General features: G+C 44.8%; 2 protein-coding genes across 3 annotated transcripts in view; both read right to left on the bottom strand.

The window, feature by feature from the left end:
• The window catches only part of GAD2 (glutamate decarboxylase 2), a 41095-nt gene extending 33160 nt beyond the window's left edge, over nucleotides 1-7935 (bottom strand). Inside the window, exons 1-5 of the mRNA XM_074866439.1 lie at nucleotides 7680-7935; nucleotides 7366-7425; nucleotides 7024-7173; nucleotides 5738-5971; nucleotides 750-840 (exon numbers count right to left, since the gene is read on the bottom strand). Coding sequence (XP_074722540.1) covers nucleotides 750-840; nucleotides 5738-5971; nucleotides 7024-7173; nucleotides 7366-7425; nucleotides 7680-7755 — 611 coding nt within the window. The 5' untranslated portion in view covers nucleotides 7756-7935. The remainder of the gene's footprint in view (nucleotides 1-749; nucleotides 841-5737; nucleotides 5972-7023; nucleotides 7174-7365; nucleotides 7426-7679) is intronic.
• A 1611-nt stretch (nucleotides 7936-9546) lies between these two features.
• MYO3A (myosin IIIA) overlaps nucleotides 9547-23172 on the bottom strand; it is a 125030-nt gene continuing 111404 nt past the window's right edge. Inside the window, exons 33-36 of one of the 2 annotated variants that reach the window (XM_074866401.1) lie at nucleotides 17289-17398; nucleotides 14727-14767; nucleotides 12848-12991; nucleotides 9547-11010 (exon numbers count right to left, since the gene is read on the bottom strand). In XM_074866401.1, coding sequence (XP_074722502.1) covers nucleotides 10896-11010; nucleotides 12848-12991; nucleotides 14727-14767; nucleotides 17289-17398 — 410 coding nt within the window. In that variant the 3' untranslated portion in view covers nucleotides 9547-10895. Of the gene's footprint in view, nucleotides 11011-12847; nucleotides 12992-14726; nucleotides 14768-17288; nucleotides 17399-23172 lie in introns of those variants that run through there. The other variant, XR_012628692.1, reaches the window with a different exon arrangement.

Below are 23172 nucleotides of genomic sequence, written 5' to 3'. Positions count from 1 at the left end.
AATATATCTTGCACTGGGTAGAGTTGTTTTACAGTATTTTTTATCATCTTCCTTCTGATTTGACATCAAATGTCTAGAAAGAGAAATGCTGAGAGCGCTTGAGACTCCATTTCCACCCATTTAGTGAAACAAATCTTGTCCACCTCTTCCAGACTCAAGACTTTGCCCTATATTCAAGAGCTGCTGGGCAGAGCCAGACCTTTGCCTTGCAAAAACCTGGGTGCATGTCTAGAAGATACACGTCAGCAGTCCTATTCATGATGACAAGAGAGTGCCTGAAGCTAAGCAAGTGCACAAAAATGCTTCCTAGTCCCGAAGAGAAAAAAATCCCACACTTTAAATTCTGCACCTCTTTCTTACAGAAAGCAATGGCTCTAACTGCTCTGACTATGGATTGTACAGAAGCCCTCTACAGGAATGCAAGTGTTCACTTAGCACACTTTTCATTTTACATATTTATGCATACAAAATGCTAAAATATTTTTTTCTGTGTATTTCTGGGGGAGGGGGGTTTAGCAAAACAGACATCATATTAGTATGATGAAATTTTATAGAAGACAGCCTACAGGACAATGTTGAAAGTCTTCATGTAAATAGCTGTAGCAACCATTTAAAAAACAGACACTTGTTTTTCCAGCAACCTTAACACAGAAGTATTCTTTCTTTCATTCAGCTACGGCAGCTAATATTTTAGAGTACAACTGTACAATTATATTAAATATTATTATGGAAAAAAATCTGCTACTTACATATTAGTATTTGCTGCTGATGTCAGCCAGTCTGCTGCCAATCCAACCATGTCCAATCCAGTTGAAAGTTGATTAAAATATCTAGGGTGCCCTGCATAAGATGGAAAATGTTATCAAAAGGCCAATGACTCTGCATGAAACTATTCATTGCTGAACGGTATATTTACCTCCAGATTTCTATAGAGAAGGAAGTGCTTTCAAGGTACAAAACAAAGCAAACAGCAATAAATATATTTCTTGGAAAAGGCAGGATTTCTCTTCTTTCTCATTCCAAACTCAGTAAAATCAAACTAATTACACTGAACACACAATAATGAATTCCAACATTCCCTATTATACTCTCAATATGCCTTGAAAATTAGCACATCGCTGCCTCACAAAAATAGCTGTTTGCTCCCGTTAGTGTGTCACATGTTGTCACTGGATGTGGTTTTGCCTGGCTAGGTTTGAAAGGCACGCACGAGACACCATCTGAAGAGCTTGCCAGTACATATAACATCAGTGATGAATGGCTAATGATTATAATAGACAGGGCGAAATGAGAAAATGGAACATTTTGGTGACTGCTTTGCACATGACTCAATGGCTGATGATTGTACGAAGATGGCAGGGAAGGTGGCGGTCCTTGTCATTTCTTCCCTGTCAGAGTGCAATTACAAATAGCCTGGCTGCTTGCAATTGTGATTTTAAACAAAACCCATGAAAACCAGCACTGCTGCCCCAGCAGAATGATGCACAAGAATATACTCAATGAGCTGACAGTCCATTTACCTGGTTAATCTAATAGGCTCCTGCTTTTTTTCTAAAATCCTGCTAGAGATTTTTCTTAAAAATGTGCCTAGAGCCATTAAACCCAGAGCCATTAAAACTCCATTTTTACTAGTTGCTCCCTGCAAGCCTCTGTTAAGTGGCATCATTACCGGTACAAATTACGGATGGCTCACAATTACTTAAACACTGTCCGACTCAAAGGAAGGCAGCCTCTGCTTGGAAAACACCTGTCCTGACCCACAGGCGATGTACTGCTATTCCCATCACAGAAAACAAAAGATAGAGCAAAATGATTGAGGAAATGCAGACCCAGCACCAAGAGAAAACTTATCTTCAGTCTCCAGTGGCCTCTTATCAGGCACGGACACATGGCTGGCAGAACAGCACGGGGAATTGCTCCCCAGCTCCCACCTTGCAGCACACAAAGGCAGAGTAATCGGGCTTGTGTGGGCAAACCAGAGCAGAGGATAAGGGCTGGGAAGGGGGAGCACACACACAAAATCCAGCTCCCTGCACCCTTAACCTGAGATGAGCCCCATGCTGCTGCCATCCAGCCTGACTGCGTTTTGCACTGAGCCCTCCCCACCAGAGATAGGAACTTCCACCTTCCCCTGGTCCACGCTGCCCAGGACAGGCAGCCAAAGCCCCTCAGGCACTGAGGGATGCTGCTGAGACCCAGCAGGACGAACAGGATCCGGCCCCTGCCCTGCACGCTCTCCAGTGGGGTACGTGGGCCCGGGGCACATGTACACCCCACCACTGCCACCAAACCCACAGCAATCCCGCACCAGGGGCTCTGCCTACAGAGGACTGCATCTCCCCTGATGATGGGATTTCGAGAGAGATTTTGGTATTTATAGCTCGGGTTCAATCTCAAAGCCAGGCTCCACACGGGTTCCCAAATTCCACTGGAAAGCAACAGAATATTAGGAGCTGAAAGCCTTTGGTGAATCTGGGCCTCAGGAAGGCTCAAAGAGGGCAGAAAAACTCCTGCTTTTGAAATAAATCCACACTGAAAAGCAGGGGAATAGCAGAATTTGTATTTGCAGCTGCAGCGTCTTGGTGGCTCTCCGTCAGCCCAGTACCCAGCCCCAGGCAACAGCCCTGTTGTCACTGCTTGTTTCTTCAAGGAAACCTCACAGCACACCTCCTGCTTTGGGAACTGCCGCAGGAACGGGGCTGGCTGCACGCAGGGGTCAGGGCAGTTGTACCCCAGAGCGAGCGAGGTGGGGGGAGCAGCATTGTGCCAGGAGCTGCTGCTGCTGGCACGGCTGCTGGCAGAGCCCCCAGCACCCACACCTGTAACAAAGCCCCCTCCACTCAGTGCCTTTCCCTTCTGCAGAGTGGCTTTAGCACACAACGGCAGATAACGCAATGCCCCAATCTCACCCCAACCTCAGCTGCAAGGGTTTGTCCCTCCATGTGACACCCTAATACATGAGTGAGACCTGTTCCCTCAGCTAGATGGCTGTGGAAAATTGTGACTTTGCTTAAAATACAGGCTCCACTGGCAAGGTAAGAAGAGTTTGTGAGAGATGCTCAAAAATCACTACCCAGGTGCTGTCTGCCTGAAACCCACATCCTTTGTCGTGGTTGTCACTGAACAAAGACTGGAAGAGAGACTGACAGGGTGCGGGGAGTGAGAGAGATGTGAAAATAGGAGATTACCGCTTATTGGTTGGTTTAGCAATACACAATGTGTTTACACATAGCACAGAGTAAACTGGGAGATGATGGGCAAGAACCGGGGCTGAGGCACTGGGACAGCCAGGGCCGGGCTTTCCCTGCCGAGGATGTGCCTTTGCCCCATGCACGCTCCTCTCAAAGACGCTCCTGCCTGCACTTGGTTTTAGGCACGGGTGTCCCCCAGCATGAACACGCAGCCTCTGCAGCCTCGAAACAGAGGCGATGAGAAGGGCTGGGGAAAGCCAGACAGCACGGATGAAGGCACGGCCGGCAGCACCGGGTTTGGCCTTGCTCGCAGCCCCACCACGCGCACGGCCTGCTACGGGCATCGGGGCCTGCCAGGGAGCAAGGCTGGACCAGTGCCAGCAACTCGCACCCTTCCTGGGGTTTCCAAGCCATTTTTAAATGCTCGCATGTCAATTCCCCCGGTGAGCACTGCACAGGAACCGAATTTCGCATCCAGCTTTCCCTGCATTTGCAGATGCTGCCCTTTATATTCTCTCAGACAAAATTCTCGGTAGGGGTCACTGGTAAGGGGGCAGAAAGCTGCGTGTGGCTCCCCTGGAGAACCCCAGCAAGCCGTGGCACACAGGCAACACCTGGGAGCGTCCCACACCCACCCCTCGGCCAAAAAATCAGCCATGCAGCTCCTCAAATCCCAACCGGAGATCAGTGCTGGGGCCTGAGGATCCAGCTGTGAGGCTAATCTAACCAATACAATTTATTTTCCAATCAGCCTTTCAGGCCCCTGCAGCCAAACGCAGCCCAGGTTCCACCCCCCCAGTCCTGGAGGGGCTGTTTCTGAAGGGCTCCGGCAGCAGGAGCAAAGGCAGACCCCCACTGCCAGAAATCTCACTGCATTGTCCTTTCTCTGAGGGTAATTCAAGCGTTCTACTCTGAAGCACATGCCGAAGGGCTCCATGTATAAATCCCACAAATTTCGTGAGCTTCCCCCAGGCTGGGGCGGCTGCCCCAGAATGCTGAGGAGCGGCAGCAGCCAAGCGAGGTGGCTCTGCACCCCCCTGCCGAACCCCGCCATGCCGCTGCATCTCACGTAACTCCCCCCGCGCCGGTCCTCAGACCTTGAAAACATTTTTTTCATTAAAACAAATTTTAAAATGCCAAGAAGGGGAATCCTCACGTATTTACAGGGAGGAAGAAATATGGTGTAATTGTTTTAAAGGGTCTTTTCTGGATGCACAAAATGAAACAGGTCCATTATGTGAAACAGGCTATAACAAAAAGAGATTAACGAAAATCGCTTAAGAAACCCTATTCTTTGATTTCCCAGATTCACCGATCCTGTTTCACAGCATTCTGTGAAAATGCTTTCTATGCCTACCCAGACGCATCACATGGATCACTGGACTGATCGACTTTGTTCCTGTGGACATCATCTATCTAACTATTTATTCCAATATTTTACAGGCGTTTTGACAGCACCCAACTCATGTACCAGAAACATTCGGCTGGACATTTCCACCTCTAAACGAGGAAGATTACACAGACCCCCCACAATCTTTACCGGGATCAGTCTGCTCCGTTCCCAAAAGGTGACAAAACCTGTTTTTTGTTTTCCCTTCAACCTCTATTCACAAATCAGCCCTTTGTCTCTTTCAGTAATTGCTACACATCTCTTTTTAAGCAATTTCTCAGTAATTCAAATTCCCAGTAAGAGCTCCCCGCACTCCACATTATTTCTTAATCACAGCCATAATTGTCGCCACGCTTTTTGTCCGCTCCACCGCAGTTTATTTAAGGTGGCCCCGGGTGCGGAGCCGGGGGCTTCCCCACGCCTGGCTGAACCCCACGCTGCCTTCCCGCCACGAAGCCCACATGGGGGTACGACTAACGGGGGCGGGGTGTGCCCCAGAGAGGCAAGAGTCAACCCATCCCTGCCCTCCTCTCTGAAAAACAACAACAAAAGGATATTAAAACAATTCGGGCTTCGTTTTTATGGCTTGAGCCTGAAGTTGAAAAAAACCCCTCAATACTCTGCTGCACAGTTCTGCCAAATTCTCATATTTTTATATCCTGCAGGTAAGGGGAGAGACACGGCAAATGGCCGCTCAGAGCTCCCATTTACAATCAACAAATAATGTTTATTGCGATTTTGGCTGTAGCTGCCCCCCTGCAGGGACACCCCAGTCCCGTCCCGGCTGCCTCCGAGCTCCGCGCCGTCTGCAAGGTGCAATCCCCGGGCCATCACACGTAAAATGGATGAAAAGGAAAGAAGGAAAATCGCAAAGGTGGTGAGAAGGCTGCTCAGTGGCACAGTCGGCAAGTCCGGAGCACAGACCCATTAATTTTAAATCGGCAAGAGTGCGCGATGCTGCACTGACAGCTACAGAGACGGGGCTGCCGGAGTCTTTTTATCATTTGGGAAAACGATTTCTGTCTCTGCTAGAAATTGCTTGGAACTGGCAAAATACAGTTGCTGCTTCACACTTTACCGTTTCAAGATAAAATGAAATGATATATTTAATCAATGGATGAGACCAGATAGGGTAGAAAATGAGCACGGCTATTACCTGTTTTAATTGCATACTTCAGGGTTGTTCTGCAGTTCAGTAAAATTTCTTCCAAGGTCTGTGGCTGGTCTGCCAGTTCCCAGTTATATTCCTGGAGCAGCTCATTTGGGTAATGGAAATCGATAACTTTTGTTGTTCTATCAAAACTTTTCACCACATACTGAAGTAAAATGTCCACAATGTCTTGTAGGAAAGACATAGTTGTTATTTCTCCGTTGCATGCCGGCAGAAGATCTGGGAATGGAGAAATGAAAAGTTAACTTCCTTTTACGACCATACACACAGGTTTTGGACAAAGCCTTCTATTTATGTTTAGAAAATCTTTTCACTGCAATACGAATAGACTGTTTTCATTTAATAAGCAAATGGGTAAGACTGTATTTTAAGGAATGTTCTGAAAGGTAGTAGTTAGGTTTTAATATCCTACCTAAAACAGCAAATTTTGCCCACAGTATATTTCAGACCAATTTTTCAGACAATGAGAGAGAGCAGGGAAACACGAAAAAAAGGAAAACGAATCTCAGGAAAAATAAAGATCGGGAAAGAAGTGCTACAAGCACCACCCTAAAAACGGTTGCTTGCCTTGCAATAAAATACCTTCATCGTGACTCTCCAATGCAAGTAACTTGTTGATAATTTAATGCCTTTTTCTGAGGCGATGCTGCACGGTCTCTCAGCACACACACTGACAGACATCTTTTGTGCGTTTCAGTGCGATGGCTGAGCAGAGCCGAGCTGCACTGGGAGCCCCTAGTTTAGGGTAAGCGGGTGCGCTCAGCCAGGCAGCGGCAGAAGCGCAGGGCGCCGGCAGCAGCTCCCCTGCGTGTCGGCGGGGAGCTGGGAGCGAGGCAGGAGCAGAGACGCTACCTCCAAGGTCAGAAAAGATGAAGTGCAAAACCATCTCGAATTAAAATAAATCTGTAAGAGAGCGTTCCTTCTCCCTCCTCCCCTCAAACCTTAATTTCATGGCAGGGACTTCAGCGAGAAGGTCGCTGCTGTCAGTCCTCCTTAGAAAGAGCAACCTGCAGGCTCCAGCACGCCGGGATTTTATTGCTGCCTTTTTTTTTTTTTTTTTTGTCGGGATCTTTTTTTGTTTGCGGTTTTTTTTTGGCGGGTCTGAGAAATGCCCGGCCCCGCGGGTGCCGGGGAGGTGCAGGAGCGGGTCTGGGCGGGGGGCGCGGAGCTCCGCGGAGCCTCCGCGCACCGCGGGCAGAGGCAATTTCCCGAGCGAACCGCTGTTTTTCTGTCAGTTTTAGAGAGGCAGCGCGGCCCGGGAGTGCCGTTACCTGTTGAGTGCAGAAAGGCGTAATTCACCTCCGCTTTCTGGCAGCCGCAGGGTTTTTTGTCGCAGGTACAGGCCGGCCGCGGCTCCGCTGCCCCCGGGGCTGCCCTGGCGCCGGTTTCCACGGGCTTCTCGGCATCTCCGTAGAGCAGCGCTTGACAGCGACACGGACACACGGCCTCAGCACCACGGCCTCAGCCCCCGTCCCGTCCCCCCCCCCCCCCCCCCCCCGACACCCCCCCCCCTACCCCGGCCCGGGGCAGGGCCCGCGGCCGCCCGCCAGCGCTCCGCGGGCGCGCAGCCATGCCTCCGCGGCGGGCTGCTGCCGGGGCCTCCCTGCCCTTACCGCAGAGTTTGTTTCCGATCCCTCCCGTGAACTTCTGGGCAACCTGACACCAGGCTCTGGCTGCAAGAGAAAACGGAGCGGAGGGTCCGTGGGGACGGGCGCGGGCCGGGGGCGCCTCGTCCGACAGCCGGCCCCGCTCCCGCCTCAGCACCCCCCGGCCCCGCCGCGCCGGGCTAGAGCCGCCGTCGGTCCCCGCCGCTCCGTCCCGCCGGTCGAGCTGCCACAAAGGGGACTCCGGCGACCGGGCAGCGCTGCCGCGGCGGCTCCGCGGCTCCGTCGGGCCGGTCCCGCCCGGCTGCTCGGCGCCACCCTACCTGTGCCGGGGCTCTCGGCGGCCGCGGAGCCCTCCTCGGCCCCGAAGGGCCAGAAGCCGGAGCCGGGGCTTGCCATGGCGGAGGCGAACCGGCGGGGCGGGCGAGGAGCGGCGAACTGCAGCCCCGGCGGACCGAGCGAGTGTGCGTGAGTGTGAGTGTGCGGGTGTGTAAGTGCGCGCGTCTGCGCCAGGCGGCGGCAGGCGAAGGGGCGGGGGCGCCCCGGGCACGCGTGGGTGGGAGCGTCTCCCGTGGGCGCCCCCGGGGCGCGCTCCGCCGAGCTGCCGCGCTCGCTCGCCGCAGGCCGCTGTCCCCGGCCTGGGGCGGGGCGGGGGAGCCGGGGGGGTGCCCCGCCGAGGCGGGCAGCGGCGGCCGCCGTTAAGGGTCCCCCGCGTCCTGCACCGAAGGGGCAGAGGGGGGGCGCGCTCAGGGCAGCCTGCGGTGGGGCTGCAGCTGCCTCGGGGGATGAAGGCGGGCGAGGTGCCTTGTGTCGCCTACGCTCCACCGGCGGCCCCGCGGCCGCAGCCCCGCGGAGCGGGAGCGGGGGGCCGAGCCCCCCCGGCGCCGCGGAGCGCTGATCTGAGGGGAGGGGGGATTTTCCGGGCCTTAGCGCGGGAGGCCGCGGCCGTCCAGCCCGGTACCCCGAAGGCAGGGCTGGGACACCGGTCCCTGGGGCCACGGGGAAGCGCCCCCAAGCCCGTGAGCTGCAAAACTCCGAAAAATCCGCGCCCCCCACCCCCCCCCCCTTCCCTCGCCCCTCACCCCCTGCACCGGGGCACCCCCGCGGCTGCCAGCAGGGGACTCCCGGGCGGCGGCGCCGGGGCCGGGCCAGCCCCTGCCGCAGGCGGCGAGCACCAGGGGAGTCCCGGGGCGGGGAAGGGACCGCCCTCCCGAGCCACCGACGCCCCCCCGGCCTGGCCGTGCCCGCAGCTAATGGCGGGAGCCCCGTCGGGCCGGGCCGCCACGGAGAAGGCGCTGGCGGAGAAGCCCGTGAGGGACCGGGGCCGGGGCCGGGGTCGGGGTTGCTCCCGCTCCCCCTCCCGCTGCCGGGCTGGGCAGAGCCGTCCCGGCTGCGCTCCCGCGGAGCTGGCGGGGGGAATCCCCGCGACGCCGCGGCGGCCTCGGGGCGGCCCCTGGCTCCTGCGTCTGCCTGCCCCGGCATCTGTCCTGGCATCGCCGGGCCGGTGCCGGGGTCTCCCCACAGTCCCCCGGGGATGGAGACCCCGTCGGAGCCGCCCTCTCCGCTTCAGCCCCGTGGGAGGCAGCAGGTCTCGGAGATGAGGAGGAAAAGACCCGCTCCCCTTTTCCTCCCCGACGTAGTTTCTGAAGGCAGCCAAACCTGCCCCTTGCACCCGGCAGGTTCCCCGCTGGAGCACGGAGCCCATCCTTGCCCTGGCTGCCTCTCCTCCCGCCCAGGAGGAATTTCAAGCCCTGACCTTCGGAGGGAGGTGGACTCGGCCCTGCCAGGCCAGGGCTCGGCCCTGCCGAGAGCAGCGGTCACACAGGCCCCACGCAGGCCCTGGGGGCTCCCAGGCTGTGGTCAGCCGAGGGCATCCCCCTCCGCTTTCTGCACGCACCCACATGGTTACTAGGACTGTCCCCCCTCCGTGAAATCGCATGGAAATGGATGCTTGTTTTAAAAACACTGGCCTGGTGGGAAAGTAAAAGAAAACCAGCCTAGGCATCCCTTCGTGTGAAATTCCAAGTCTGTTCCAGTTTCCAGATCAGACCGGCTTTAAGGAAACGCAGATGATAACTCCGGCTTTCCACAGCGAGAGACTGCTGTGAGCTCTTCCCCACCTTGCTCGCTCGTGCCCCAGTCTACAGTATTTCGTCAGTTCTGGGTGTAATTCAGACACAGCCAACCATATCACTGCCTTGTGCATTTTTATTTACCATTTTAATAATACATGAGAAAACAACTTTTAAAACAGACTTCAAAATTTAGACAACGTATCGCAAATTTTACATTGCAGCAAATTTTAATTCCTTGCACAGCCTTATAACTAGTTAAAAGATCAGGAAGCAATGGTTACCTGTCTCTGGGGAAAGGGCCAAGTGTGTGAGGGAAACAGACAAAAAACCAACCCCTGTGGCTCGCTGCTGCCGCCAGTCGTAGTATTTAGGAGAGCTAAGCAAGGGAGCAGGATCAGGCCTTTATACTGGCATCATGAAATCTGCCTTCTCTTGCTTTGCAGCTGGGAACATGCAATTATGAATCCTGAAAGGAAATGCAGCAATTATCTGTGTGGTTTCTGTGAAATAAGGTCTTTTGAATAAGGAATCGGAGGAAAATTTTAACACAGTGGCTATTGCTTTTATTTCCACTTAATTTCTAGTGGAACTGATTAAGAATGATTGTTACATTTAGGCAGCAATCAACCAGAAAGTGTATTTTTATTCCTTTCTTGGCACCCCAGAGATTAAGATTCCTCAAAATCTAATGCAAAGGAGAACAAAGCAAACATGATTTAAAAGTTCATCACTTAGTCACAAAGCTCAGAGGCAGAGGAGAGGGCTGGATATACTTCCCATAAATGGACATCTCCAACATAAAGATTATACACACATTATTGACCTTTAAAACTGGCTACTAGTTTTACAGTAAAGTCAATAATGAAATAAACTGCCATAATATGCTATCCAATTAATCATTTATGTTTGTTTTCATTAGAGGGACACTTGCCACAGACAGTTCATCCCAGAATTTAGGCATAGTAAACCTAAAACAAGCAAAAATTCCCCTATGGTGTTCTTGTAATTTTTTTTCCTGTAAAACAATTTATTAGAAACAATAACTAAGGTTTTCTGAAGGTGCCTATGGGAATTTGAAAGATTAACTAGGGAACTATAAACTGAATGATCTATTTTAATTGGATGAGACTGATGAAATGCAAATAAGAAAGAAATATGCCTTAAGTAAACTAGATTTAAGCTGCTTAATGTCTAATAATTTTAAGACGTAGCAGTGGTATCCAAAAGAAAGCTGATTTTTATACTAGGTTTTTTTTAAAGTATATGATATGCAACTGACAGTGTCCCTTTGCAACGGTGCTGGGCTGTAAACCACAGTAATTCATATTCACATGAACACACACGTTGTAAACTTGAAACATTGGAGATTTAAAAAAAAAAAAAGGAAGCACATGGTATAAAATGATAAAAAAGATTATGCTAATAAAAGCCAAATGGCAGCAGGAACAGCAGCAGCAGCAGCAGCTAGAACTGCTGGATAAGGCGCCGGCGCTGTGAGGTCTTCCGCAGCAGTCGTCTGTAGTCATAGGGATTATCTTCGGTTTTACTCTCTTCCAGGGGGCTTTCTGCAACCCTCGACCTAAGGATTAAGCGCAGAAGTGTTTCAGAAATTAAAGTCAAAACATTTACCTTGGCAAACACTCCTAATCGACTGCTTAACCTCCACCCTCGGGGGAGAAAAATAAAAGGAGAAAGAAAAAAAATCAACTGACTTTGCTAGGCCTCTTCCTGTGCTGCATAAAGCAGGCACCTCGGAACAAACACATTATATACTAAAAGCAGATGAACACAGAAGAACAACATGTTCTTCTATGAAGGGGACAAATAAAAGGACATAAAAACGTTGAGACCATGGGGGTGCTTTGCAGTAGCGTTTGCCTGATGGTTACTAAACCAGATTTTCAACTGGCGTAAATTTGTTTGCTTTGTTTTTAACCTGCCTGTGGAGCTCACTCTAAGTGTCCATCTCATTTTATTATTTTTTTTCCGAAGACAAGATGCATTTTGGAAGCCACCTTTGACAGGCTGGAATGGTCACCTGTCACCACGTGTTACCATGGAGCAAGATTAAAAATAAAACTCAGTTATTTAAAAAGTATATTACTCTGAAATAATTACAAAAATTGGTAGTGTTCTACACTAAAGGGGTACCCCACCACTGGAACAACACCAGCGTCGAAGGTAAACTGCCAAATAAAAAATACTCAGTGCTTCACTTCTGTAGACTGAAAAATGTCTGTATAGTCTTTAGATCCAGGTGACCCCATTCGAGAGATACCTAAGTACAGAAATGTTTATTAATTGCATTCGTCTGCCCTCAGAGGTAACGGTGTAAATTTAAAAGTTACACAGATTTTTTTCACTATGGCTAATTAGGATGCAATCAGAACAGCACACAGTAAAGGCAGGAAATTCCTTTTACTAAGCTCAGTGGCAAATTTCTCATTCATCTAAACCAGACCTCAGGCTGACAGATTTGGTGTAATTAACCACCCTAGAAATGCAACATCTTCCAAGGGATGTAAACTATATGGTAACTCCCTGATATTATTATTATTTTAATTCCATGCCTTCACAACACCTTCCTAAAACTAATTTAGATCCTACCTGAAAAAAATGCCAAAAATAAAATACCTAAGGGGTGCATTTCTGTACCACTACCACAGACATTTTCTCTACCACTATGGATACACAGTCAAATTCAGCGATCATCCCAGGCTTAGTGTTTCCCTTAAGCCTTTGACCTAGATATTTTCCAAGTTTTTCTTACATATATGAAGACACGAGAAGATATATCAAGACATAAATATGTGTCTGCACGTGCAGTGTGTGTGGGTGCATGGCACGAGGAAGAATATGAATTTCCTTAGCCCAGCAGAGGTCACCCTCCATGAAGTCTATGTGGGAAGAGAGGAGGTTGAGAAAACCCTCCCTTTTGGGTTTTTCTCTCGGCTGTCCACCTTGGTGGGGTCCACTACAGGCTATAAACCCATATGCTGCTACAGGACAGAGGAAAAGGAGTCAGTCAAGCTGGTGTCTTATCTGCAGAAAGCAGACAGAAAGTCCGGTGCGCATTCACCCTATTTAAAAGCTAACTGATCAGAAATACAATTTTTAGGTACTGCTTTAGCTTAATTTGATTTTAGATCAGAGATTTACAGCAGGATCTCATTTGGCACTTGGGAGGCCAAAAACTAGCAGGTAGGCTGAACACCAATCATACTAGCATTTGTCCCTGCTGCATAAAGATGGGAAATTTTCAGCTATAGATTTTACAGTTTAACTTGGCAAGATTCCATGAATAAAAAAATAGATTTATGTCTAATTTGAAAGTGTATCTTTTTATGAATCTTTTGAATATCTCAACAAGGATATACAACATTTATTTTTTCCTTCTATTATTTTGTATGAATTACCTCTCAGTAGCTCTTAAAATTGAAGTCCTGGGTTTGACAGCTGGGTGTCTCTTCTTTCTTGTGGTAGAACTGCTGTCCCTTGAGGTGGAATCAGTAGATGAAATTTCTTGGTAGTAGATATCTAAATCTAGCACTTTGCTCAGACTGTCAATAAATAAGTACACTAAGTTAACAGTTTCACTTTTCAATATTATATTCAACATTCAGAAAAAAGGCAAGCAAATATCATTATTGGTTGTGTTAATGCATTGAGGATCTAAGGAAATACATATATCTAAGCACAAGAAATCAGTCTCTGAAATGTGACTGCTGATACAGTGAATGCAGATGCTAAGAAATCTGAAATGCTAAATGCTCCTATATGTTCATAAAGCAGACATATATGACTGAAATAATTTGGGTTTGCCATGATATTCAATGGAGAGGCATTTTTATGGTATAATTCATCTGACCTATTTTAGCTATCTCTTTGAGGAAGAGATGAATCATTTTCCTAAAGATGACTATTTTTTTTCTCTGAGTACAAGAAGAGACTTCTAAAGGAACTAGTTCAGATATCGGTGTCAATAATGTGGATGCCTCTTATTTTGTTAGATGAATGATATTCAGGGTATCATATCTACAGAAAAAAACAATCCTAACATCCAGTTTAGTATGGCTAGGGAAAAAATAATATCCTAAAAGCAACCTAAAAAAAGAAGTTCAGATTTCAGTTCTCACATTGGTAGAAACCAGAAATAACTCATCAATTTCAGTTGCTATGTTCTACTAATACAGTTGGCACATGAAAGAAGATGCAGTTGTGGAACTGATTAACTAGATTTAAGATTACTGAAACCTGAGTCCAAGGAGAGAAAACACTAGATTTTTTTTATTTTTTTATTTTTTTTGGCTAAACAGAAGACAACAGTAAGTGAAATTTTTTCAGGATCCAAACGACATCAGAAAAAGAGCTGTAACAGACCAGACATGGGGGATGTGGACATTAAGTGAATCCTTTAAGCAGTGTCATAATCAAGTGCAATTTAAACTGTGGCTGAATGAAGCCAGATGCTGTGAGCACATATTACATGTATATAATGTTATGTAACTTCCTTTAAGATACATATTTTAGCTACAGAGTTTGTATTCTTCAGCCTCAGCTCAGGATAGTGCTAAGAGCCCATTTATCTTGCATCTATGACCAGGCTACCATAGCACGCATGCTACGGTACCATAGCAATGTCACTGGGGGCAGCAAAAAAGCTTCAGTATAGAAACACAAATAAAATAAAGCTATGACGTATGTGAACCAGGTCTACAGCACACGTAAGGATCTAAGATACAGAAGAGCAGAATATATCTATTTCTTGCTTTATTTCTGCAGAGATCCATCAAAATAGGTTAGTTCCATTGTGAGGAAAAGACTTCTGGTCGAAATTTCAAGGGCTACTCTTCTTTATCTGTTATTAATAATTACTGTTTTATTTTTTTATGATCTATTTCCAAACAGTCATGTATTTTTAGGAGAGAATTTTAGCACTCTTTGTATTTTTGCTAACAAAAAAGAACTGGTTGTTCATTTGCTTTGACTGGAATTTTAAGCACCTTCAATTATTTTCTGTGTCAGAACTATCTTTGATGTGGACCTTATCTTAACTTATTATTACGCTCATGTTGCCATGGTAAAGGGCCATGCTATAGTAAAACTGAATGAGTGAATTCTATAATGGATTTTTGTAATTGAAAATTGCATATTTTAACATTGTATATGATGTCCTTCCTGTGAATCACCAAATTACCATGCTTTTTTAAATTATTTATTCTACTGGTTGAAGTACAGCTAAGAACTACTTCTAGAGTACTAAAACGACAATAGTGAGATAATGAAAAAAATTACCTTTCTTTTCTTGGTTTCCGTTTTTCGTCTTGTATTGATTTCTAAGAAAAAACAAAGTAATTAAAAAAATACTATCAGGAAAGCTTATGCAAAGATACAATTCATCAATATGTTAGGTAGGAGAGTGTTGTATAATTTTTGTTAAAACAAAATACAGAGAATCTAATTTGCTGAGCAAGTGCCCCAGAAAATCTCTTTTCAGAATCTTTGAGACTGAGAATGGGGTTAGCATTGTAAATCCCATTGTAACTCCCAAATCAGTTGCCATACTGTGAAAAAAGCTAAAGTAATTACAATCAGAACAAAAAAGATCTAAAGCTTTCAAGTATCTATAGTTGTTTTAATGAAGTTGACAACACTAGCTCACTGAGGCAAATTTACTGTGATGCCATGAGAATTTCCATGAATACAGGTGATGCAACGGGAACAGGCATAATCCTATTCTCATTAATGTCAATGCAGTCTTGTCACAGGTTTTAGTGGAATAAAATGGACAAAGGCCCCATTTAAAAAGCAGTATACTAGGTGGCAAAAGCACCTTCAGGACAGAAGACATCTAGAAATGCAGAGGAGAGAAGATTCATAGCAAATGTGAATAATTTCTTATCTCTAATAGACTTCTGTCCCTACAGCCGAAAAAATGCCGTGTTGCAGCATCTAATGCATCACACTTCAAAAGCAGTACTTTAAAGTGCAGATGGTCTTAATTGTGTTTCTTGCAAACGAGTGAAAACTTACTAGAATTAGTGATTGTAAAGTCACTGAGAATCAGAAATGATGATGGACTTCAGTACGCAGGCAAATGGACAAGACATAATTTCAAAATGAGAGTCTGATTTAAAGAAATATATCAAAAAATAATCTTTTACTGCCTTATAGGAACAATGGGCTGTTGTCAGGCTTCATTTATACCTGTGTCCCCCTTTAGCTCATTTGATATGCAAGGAGATGAGTGAGAATAGAAGGTATCTAATTAATATCTGTAACATGACGTGAGAGAAATACCCGTTTTTGCAGAAGATAGAGAAATTTTTTCAAAAAATACACTCAGATTGTGTGCCTTCACTTTCAAGTGATCTGAGTGCAAATAATCTGTGAATACCTGCAGGTCACAGAGATTTTTAATAAGGTAGAAAATCCATGATACCTGGGAAAGCTGACGACCCTCAGGTATCTAAAGTTACAGCTCAATGACTTACCCAAGGTCTAAGAATTTAAGAACTAGTAGGTCTCCTTTCTAAGCTTCAGTGTATAGATATTTATGTGGAACCTTTCCCTTACCAGTAAACTTAATGTTGGGAAGACAGGCTTCTCTTTTTTACACCTTCTTGAAAAATACAACTAATTGAAGGTAATATTAAGACCTTGAAAAACTGCTGCTAAAAATTCATTTAAAAATCCCCTGGCATTACTGCAGTTTTTGTTTGCACTGATGTAAGGGCTGTTTTCTGATACGGAGCTGGTCATGTAACAGATTAGCTTTCAGAAAATACTATGTTCCTGACTGTATAGCCTCGACTTTCTAAATATGCATTTACTTCAGAATTACCCTTCCCCTCAGAAATGTCCTAATACAGAATTCAGTGTCATGCCTTTCATTTCGATCCTTTATCTCACCAATCCTACTTTCACAAAACAAATCTTATTCTTACATGTGAATTTATTTTTAAGAATATAATTTCTTTTCAGAGTATCACTGTTGAAAGCCATTTTCAAAGCCCCAATAATAAAACATAGTCGTATTTGTCTTTTTTGGTATGCCAGACACAACTCTCCCTAAAGGCCCTGGTGACACCTTCTGTTGAAAGGAGAAGCAATTGCTACGGTTAGTTTATTAGCTGGGCTCTCACCGGCTGTTAAAATAGGTCACTAAGATACAGGCACCTCGAGCAAATGAGTTTAATTGCTTTTTTGTTGGAACTGCTTTCTGAGCTGCTTTTACATTTTCTCTCTTTCTGCTTACTTTCTTGCCTTTTTTTTTCTATATTTAAGGGCACTGAAGTCGAGTGGAAAGCAGCACTTGGTATCTGAACTTGGACCAAAGGCTATATATAGAGACACTCAAATCCATTAGTCTCCTGAGCTGCTGGTATTTGCCAATTCCTTCATAATCACAATCTGACACATTTGTAAAGGAAGTTGCAGTGTGCATACTAATAAAGCCTATTTAGTATTTGCTCTCTCTGCAAGATCAAGCACTAATTTAGACGCTCAGAATAGCTCTCCGAACCTGTTTCTCTCCCATGACTTACAAAGAAACTACAGAGACCAGGCATTTAATTTGGGTACTGCAAGTGCAAATGCTGCTTATGCATATAATGAATGTACGTATGTTTATGTACAAAAGTAAAAATTGGGCTGACCTAAGGTCCCCAATCAGGGTAACTCTGAACCTCAATTTCAAACCTAGTTTGAAATGTGAAGTTTGTGGTCTGCCTCCTTTCAGCAGGACACAGCTTTTATGCTGCATTAGAAAGGAATATAGGGAATTGGGCAATTAGAAATAAAGTTTAGGTGGGAATCATCTGGCAGTTTTAGCCCACAAAATCATGCTAAACTCACATGTATTAGAGTGTAGTAGGTAGAGTCTTCTGGATTATTTAATGTCTTGGGTTTCCGTGGCCTCCTTGGGGGTCTCTGCATTGGGCGAGAGTCTTCTACTTTGGCTGCAACTGTAACAAAGCAGAAGATAGCAATGCTTATTTCTTCACAGAACGGGAAGCTTTTGTAAAAACAGGAGAGAATTTCACCAAAGAGAGCAAAAAAAATCCATGTAGCCACTTTTACTGCTTGCAGTAACTTAAGAAAGCAACTGTTTTGGGCATTTGCATCACCAGACTGCAAAGGAGAATGGGTTTATCCATTTGAGTCCCAACTACCCACAGGGACACATGCCACACAACGAATGTCAGGCTGGAACAGCCCAGCGGTCTGCCTGGCACAGTCTTCTCCTTCTGAAAAGGGCTGATGCTTCACATTCAGAAAAGGGCCCTGAAGGGTAATGGCTACTGGAAGGCTACCATCTCATAACAGGGACCTGGGCAGTGGCGACGATAATTTTTTCAGACTCAAGTCAAGCTGTTGAATGAGAGAACTAGGATTAGACCTCTGATTCAGAGGTTGGTCCTCTACATTATCATGGTGTAGATTTTCATCAGGGTCTCCTGCTGAGGCTGTTCAAGCAAAATCATATACCTCAGGGCAACATAGTGTGACCATGTCCATTGCATCCAGTGTAATCTAGTTTAGTATACTCAATTTCTGGTCTCTATTTCTACAAACACTTTCTGCAAACATGCAAAAAAATGCTTTCACTCTAACGGAAACAAAATCGAGATTTTAACACAAAATGGAACTGCTGTCCTCTGTCAGTCTCCAAACTCAAGACTTAGACAATGCTTTGTGAATTACAGCGGCTGGCACATGGGGAACTAGAAAAATGTCTTGGATATTCGCATGTTAAAAATCTAAATGCCATTCTGACAGTGCTAAGATATAGGGTTGCTAAGAGTTCATAGGCTGTTTGTCATAGAGTCAACACAGAGTGCAGGGTTCCTAATGCCTTATTCTTGGGAGACCACAGAACTGACTCTGGGGGGCTGAGGGACCACAAATGTGTAGCATGGTGAGCATGATCACCTTCCATTTGGCTTCAGCTATAGGAAAAGTTAACAGGGGGCTACACCAATTCCTTCATGAAGAAGGAGGAGAGCGTTGCCCGGCAGCAGAACCCTGATGACAGAGATGGGTCATAGGGATACATACAGGGTGATGAAGTCACAGCACAAAGTTTAGGCACAGTGAACCATGTGTCCAGGTATACTGCATTATCCAGTGAGGTTTTATATTGTCCTTGTCCCATCATAGAAGTATTCAGGGGACAGACCATGAGAAAAAACATCTCTTTACATAAATGAATATAGTGTGAGGGTGGAATGAGGATCTTGCTCCCAATGAATTACTGAAGTGTGTTCTGCTGATCTGATCCTCTTTCACATGAAATTACTTTAATTCCATAACCCAGATATGTTAAATACATGTGATAGAGTCTTAGAAGGAAGAATGTATTTTGTTCTCTAATGACCATCAGAAACCCTTTTACACGATAAAAATAAAAACTCCTCCATGTACATCAGACATCTTTTTAATTAAGGAGGTAGCACAATCATTTAAAATGAGAAACGATCAGTAATACATCTGTGTTGACTCCTGCAAAATTAGCTGTTGAAGTTTTTTGTTATGTGTGATAAATAAAGGCTTGTAAAGGTCATGGGTATACAGAGGAGCCAAAACGAATAATATTAATTTAAACTGTAGTTGGATAATGATTACATTTATTGTTTTAGTTTCTTATCTGAAATGCAGACTGCTTCTCACGTAATGAATGAACAAGTATCTTAACATTTTAACATTTTGCACTTAAGAGAACAAAGGTGTTTTTCTAAGCCAGGGTACGGATAATTCATGTTAAACAATGAACTTTAGATGCAATAAATTAATTTCAGTAACCTGTATTAAATATAAATTACATTCTTTGATTTGAATAGGTATAGCACGCTCGATTGTGCTCTTATGTGGGCTGCTGTTACCTTGCTGCATTTCAAATAGGCCACCTGGAGTTATCTGAGTTTCCATTTGTGAAAGAGTAGAGGCATATCTTCCCTATTTTATTTTTAAACACAACAGGAGCCTGAAGTAGAAACAATACCTTAAAAAGAACCCTTAAAATTCAGTGTAGTTGAATAGAAACATCTAATCCCTTGTCTGTAGGGCATTTTCAAAAATTGTGTCAAAGATCATGACTGCATGAAAATCTGGAAAAGGAAAATGAAGCCAAATTGGGAGCTTTAGGAAAATCCCAAGGAAAAGGCTGTCATAATACCTAAAGATTTTTTATTGTCCCCTAAGAATTCATTGCTATGTATGCTGTTACATTATTTAATTCATCACTGTCAAACACATAAAGCATTATCATATTCTAGATTACAATTATTCCAACTGAAATTACTTGTATACTTCTTGTGTATGTGCTCTGCAAAGAAGACTCTTCTTACATTCAAAAAAACCCATCATTTTGACAATGGTAAGGATTTCAGTAAAAAATAGCTTTTCATCTTGGCTCGTGCATTGTACATAGGTATGAGCTATGCAAAAGAACTGAGGGAACAGAAATACCATGTTGGGGCAGGCAGCCTTCTAACCTTGGACTTCCATCGTTCCTTTTTAAAATGACATAGAGGGCTGAAAATGCAATTCTGAGTTTTGTCTCCAAATTACACAGTAAGTAAAAAACAGTTTTATGGGTTTAGCTTTCTTTGTTTCACCAGAAACCTGTGATTTCCTTCTGCACTTAGATTTGTGTGTTCATTGCTACTGAAATACAGCTATGTAGTAGTTGCCTGTATTGGATAACTCACTGCACAAAGTAAAATTTGTTTTTTTATTAGTTACTGATAATTCCAGAAATCATTTACTTAGTAGAATTAAAGGTGGAAGGCAAATTAAATACCCAAGCCTGATAAATGGTGAGTTTGATGTGCTCGTTTTCCAGATGGCCTATACCTTTCTGCAGTAAGCAATAAAGCAAAAGGAGGAGTAAAATAATTCACTTATTAATGGACCAATTATGTTGCTGTTGGAGTCCATTACAAAAAAAAGGTTTTTATTGAAGCCCAGTCTCTCCATAGTAAAACATCTTATAGCCTATTTTTCCTTAAAATTTCAACTATCTCTAGCAAAATCTGGCCTGATTTCTATCTAGCAAACGTTCTAATAGTTATGTTACAACATTGATACAAAACCCATTCACAACAGTAGCCATCAAAGCACTTTGGAAATGTCAGGTTGGCACTGTCATCCCTATCCTACTAGCAGAGTAAATAAGATGTGCAAAGCAAGACACACCGAGACTTGCTTAAGGTTATGTCCCAGTTAGTCATCAACACAGCTAAGGGGCTGGACAGAAGGACTGTGCTCTGCAGCCAGCCCCTGCCCTGCAGTTGTACCTACCTGAACAGGTCGACACATGCCTTAGAAGCAATGCACAGGAGAAACTGGAAACAAAAACATTTGATGCTACACAGATGTTCCTTCCCAAAGGTTTTACCAAGAGGAAGACAGGTTGAACAACAAGTTGAAAGGAAGGATTTTCCTCAAGCTGCCCAAGTGCACGCAGTCAGTACTCAGTCAAAAGAAAGCAGTTTTGCTTTCATGACCTGGATGCTTTGCTTTTGAACCTCAACAGCAAGTGTCAGCCATGCTCTAACCCGTGCCAAGAAAGTTAAATCTCTCTCCTGCCCAAACCTGACGCAGACCTGAAGTAGACTGTCAAAACATACATTTGATCAAGTGATGATGAAAAGTTTAATAAAAGTTAAGGTCATTCTCCATGAGAATGAATGAATTACAGAGTTAAAGGTCAGCGAAGGCATGTGAATAGTGTGTCTGCCAGGTAACATTAGAGAAGGTTTAGCAAATATAAGGAAAATTCCTTATTCCTATCAGTATTTCAGTGAGCTCATTTAACACTACTTTAAAGGTTCCTACCTAAGTTGCTGTCCTGGTTTTAGTTGGGATTGAATTAATTTTTTTTTTTTTAGTAGCTGGTACAGTGCGTTTTGGACTTAGTGTGGGAATAATGCTGATAACACACTGATGTTTTAGTTGTCACTAAGTATCACTATTCTCAGTTAAACATTTTTTCAGTTTTCCATGCTCTGCCAGCAAGCAGGTATACAAGAAGCTGGGAGGGAACCTAGCCACCAAGACAGCTGACCAAACTAGCCAAATGGATATTCCATACCACAGAATGTCATGATCAGTATATAAACTGGGGGGAGTTAGCCAGAGGGTGTGGATTGCTGCTCAGGGACTGTCCAGGTATCAGTCAGCGGGTGGTGAGCAATTGCATTGTGCATCACTTTTTTCTCTGGTTTTATTTCTCTCTTTTTGTTATATCCCTTTTCATTACTATCACTATTATTATTATTTAAATTATTATTTATTATTTTTATTGTTAATGTATTTTGGTTTATTTTAGTTATTAAACTGTCCTTATCTCAACCCACAAGTTTTACTTCTTTTTCCAACTCCCCCCATCCCACTGGGTGGGAAGAGTAAGCAAGCAGCTGCATGGTGTTTAGTTGCCAGCTGGGCCTAAACCATGCCAGCTGCGCGCACACTTTTCAACTCTATGGTGTTCAGTTACAAGGTATAACTACTTTCATACTCAGCCCTCACTGAAAGCTCCAAATACACTGAAAAAATAAGGGAAGGGACAATGAAATTTAGGACCAACTCATTTAATGTATGTGTATCATGAACACCACCACAGAGTATGGAAACTGTGAAGAGGTGCCTGTGCTTGAAACATTCAAGCATGAGCAAGAAATGCTTGAATAAAGATGAGTCAGTATCAACAGCCCTTTAGGTTGAACTGTGTCTGCACATTCTGACACACAGTGATAAGCTTGGAAGACAACAATCTCGAGGAATCAACATCCATGGATGCTAATGTAAATTAACATATGACTTACAACAGATCTTATACTGAAAACTGGAGAAATAGTGTGGTTGCAGTTGTGATAAGCATCTAAGTGATGAAAGGTCTCTATTTATTAGGCCACCTGGAGAAACAGATAAACCCGTCTTCAGGTCATTTAAGTGAAATGTTACATGTTTGATTCAGCGCTGTATCTTACAGGGACAGAAGTATAAAGCCAGGCTCAGAATAAAGCAGGAAGAAAACCAACAGTAAGAGCAGTAATTGTATGGGATTTGTAGAGGAGCTTGGAAGTAATCAGAAAAATGCAAATATAGTAACTGGAATTCCAGGACCTGATAATGAGAAGTTAACAGGTGTTACTGCTTACAACATTTATGTGCATATCTTTTTACTGTCCTAATCGTACAGGGTGTGAGGATGTAGTTACTCAGGTTTGGGATTTGCACATAAAACAGCACTGCTCTTAAACATTCCGGTTAGTAATCTTTAGGTATTGTTTATTCATGGATTGTTTACCACAGCCAGATTTGGAAATTATGGTTGATGAGTGCAAATCCTTAGCAATCTGGAAGAAAGAGAAGGATTATTCTGGCACAGACCTAGAATATGAACTGCAAGAGACCGAGAACTTTCCAACTGCATACAGCAGGAGTTAAGAGTGTTTGATCTCTCACGCCTAAGTCCTGCCAGCCCCAGTGAGGGAAGCAGTTTCAGTCTCTGGCTGACACTAATACTCTCATTTCTGGTGACCTGGGATTATTGCTATTTAAGAGAGGATGTTTAAGGAAAATGGCTGTACTCCACTTCTGTGCCCTCCCAAATCTTATGCTCTGCCATGGATCTGACTGACTCCCAACACAGAACTTTATACATCCCAGCTGCATGGTGTCCAAAGGGCCACTCCCGTAGCTGAGAACAACCAGAGCACAGAAGTGCTTGATG

Source organism: Strix uralensis, chromosome 1 (genome assembly GCF_047716275.1).
Source record: "Strix uralensis isolate ZFMK-TIS-50842 chromosome 1, bStrUra1, whole genome shotgun sequence".
Classification (NCBI taxonomy): Eukaryota; Metazoa; Chordata; class Aves; order Strigiformes; family Strigidae; genus Strix; species Strix uralensis.
The sequence above is the reverse complement of the archived record's forward strand: the minus strand, read 5'-3'. Positions and strand labels throughout refer to the sequence as shown.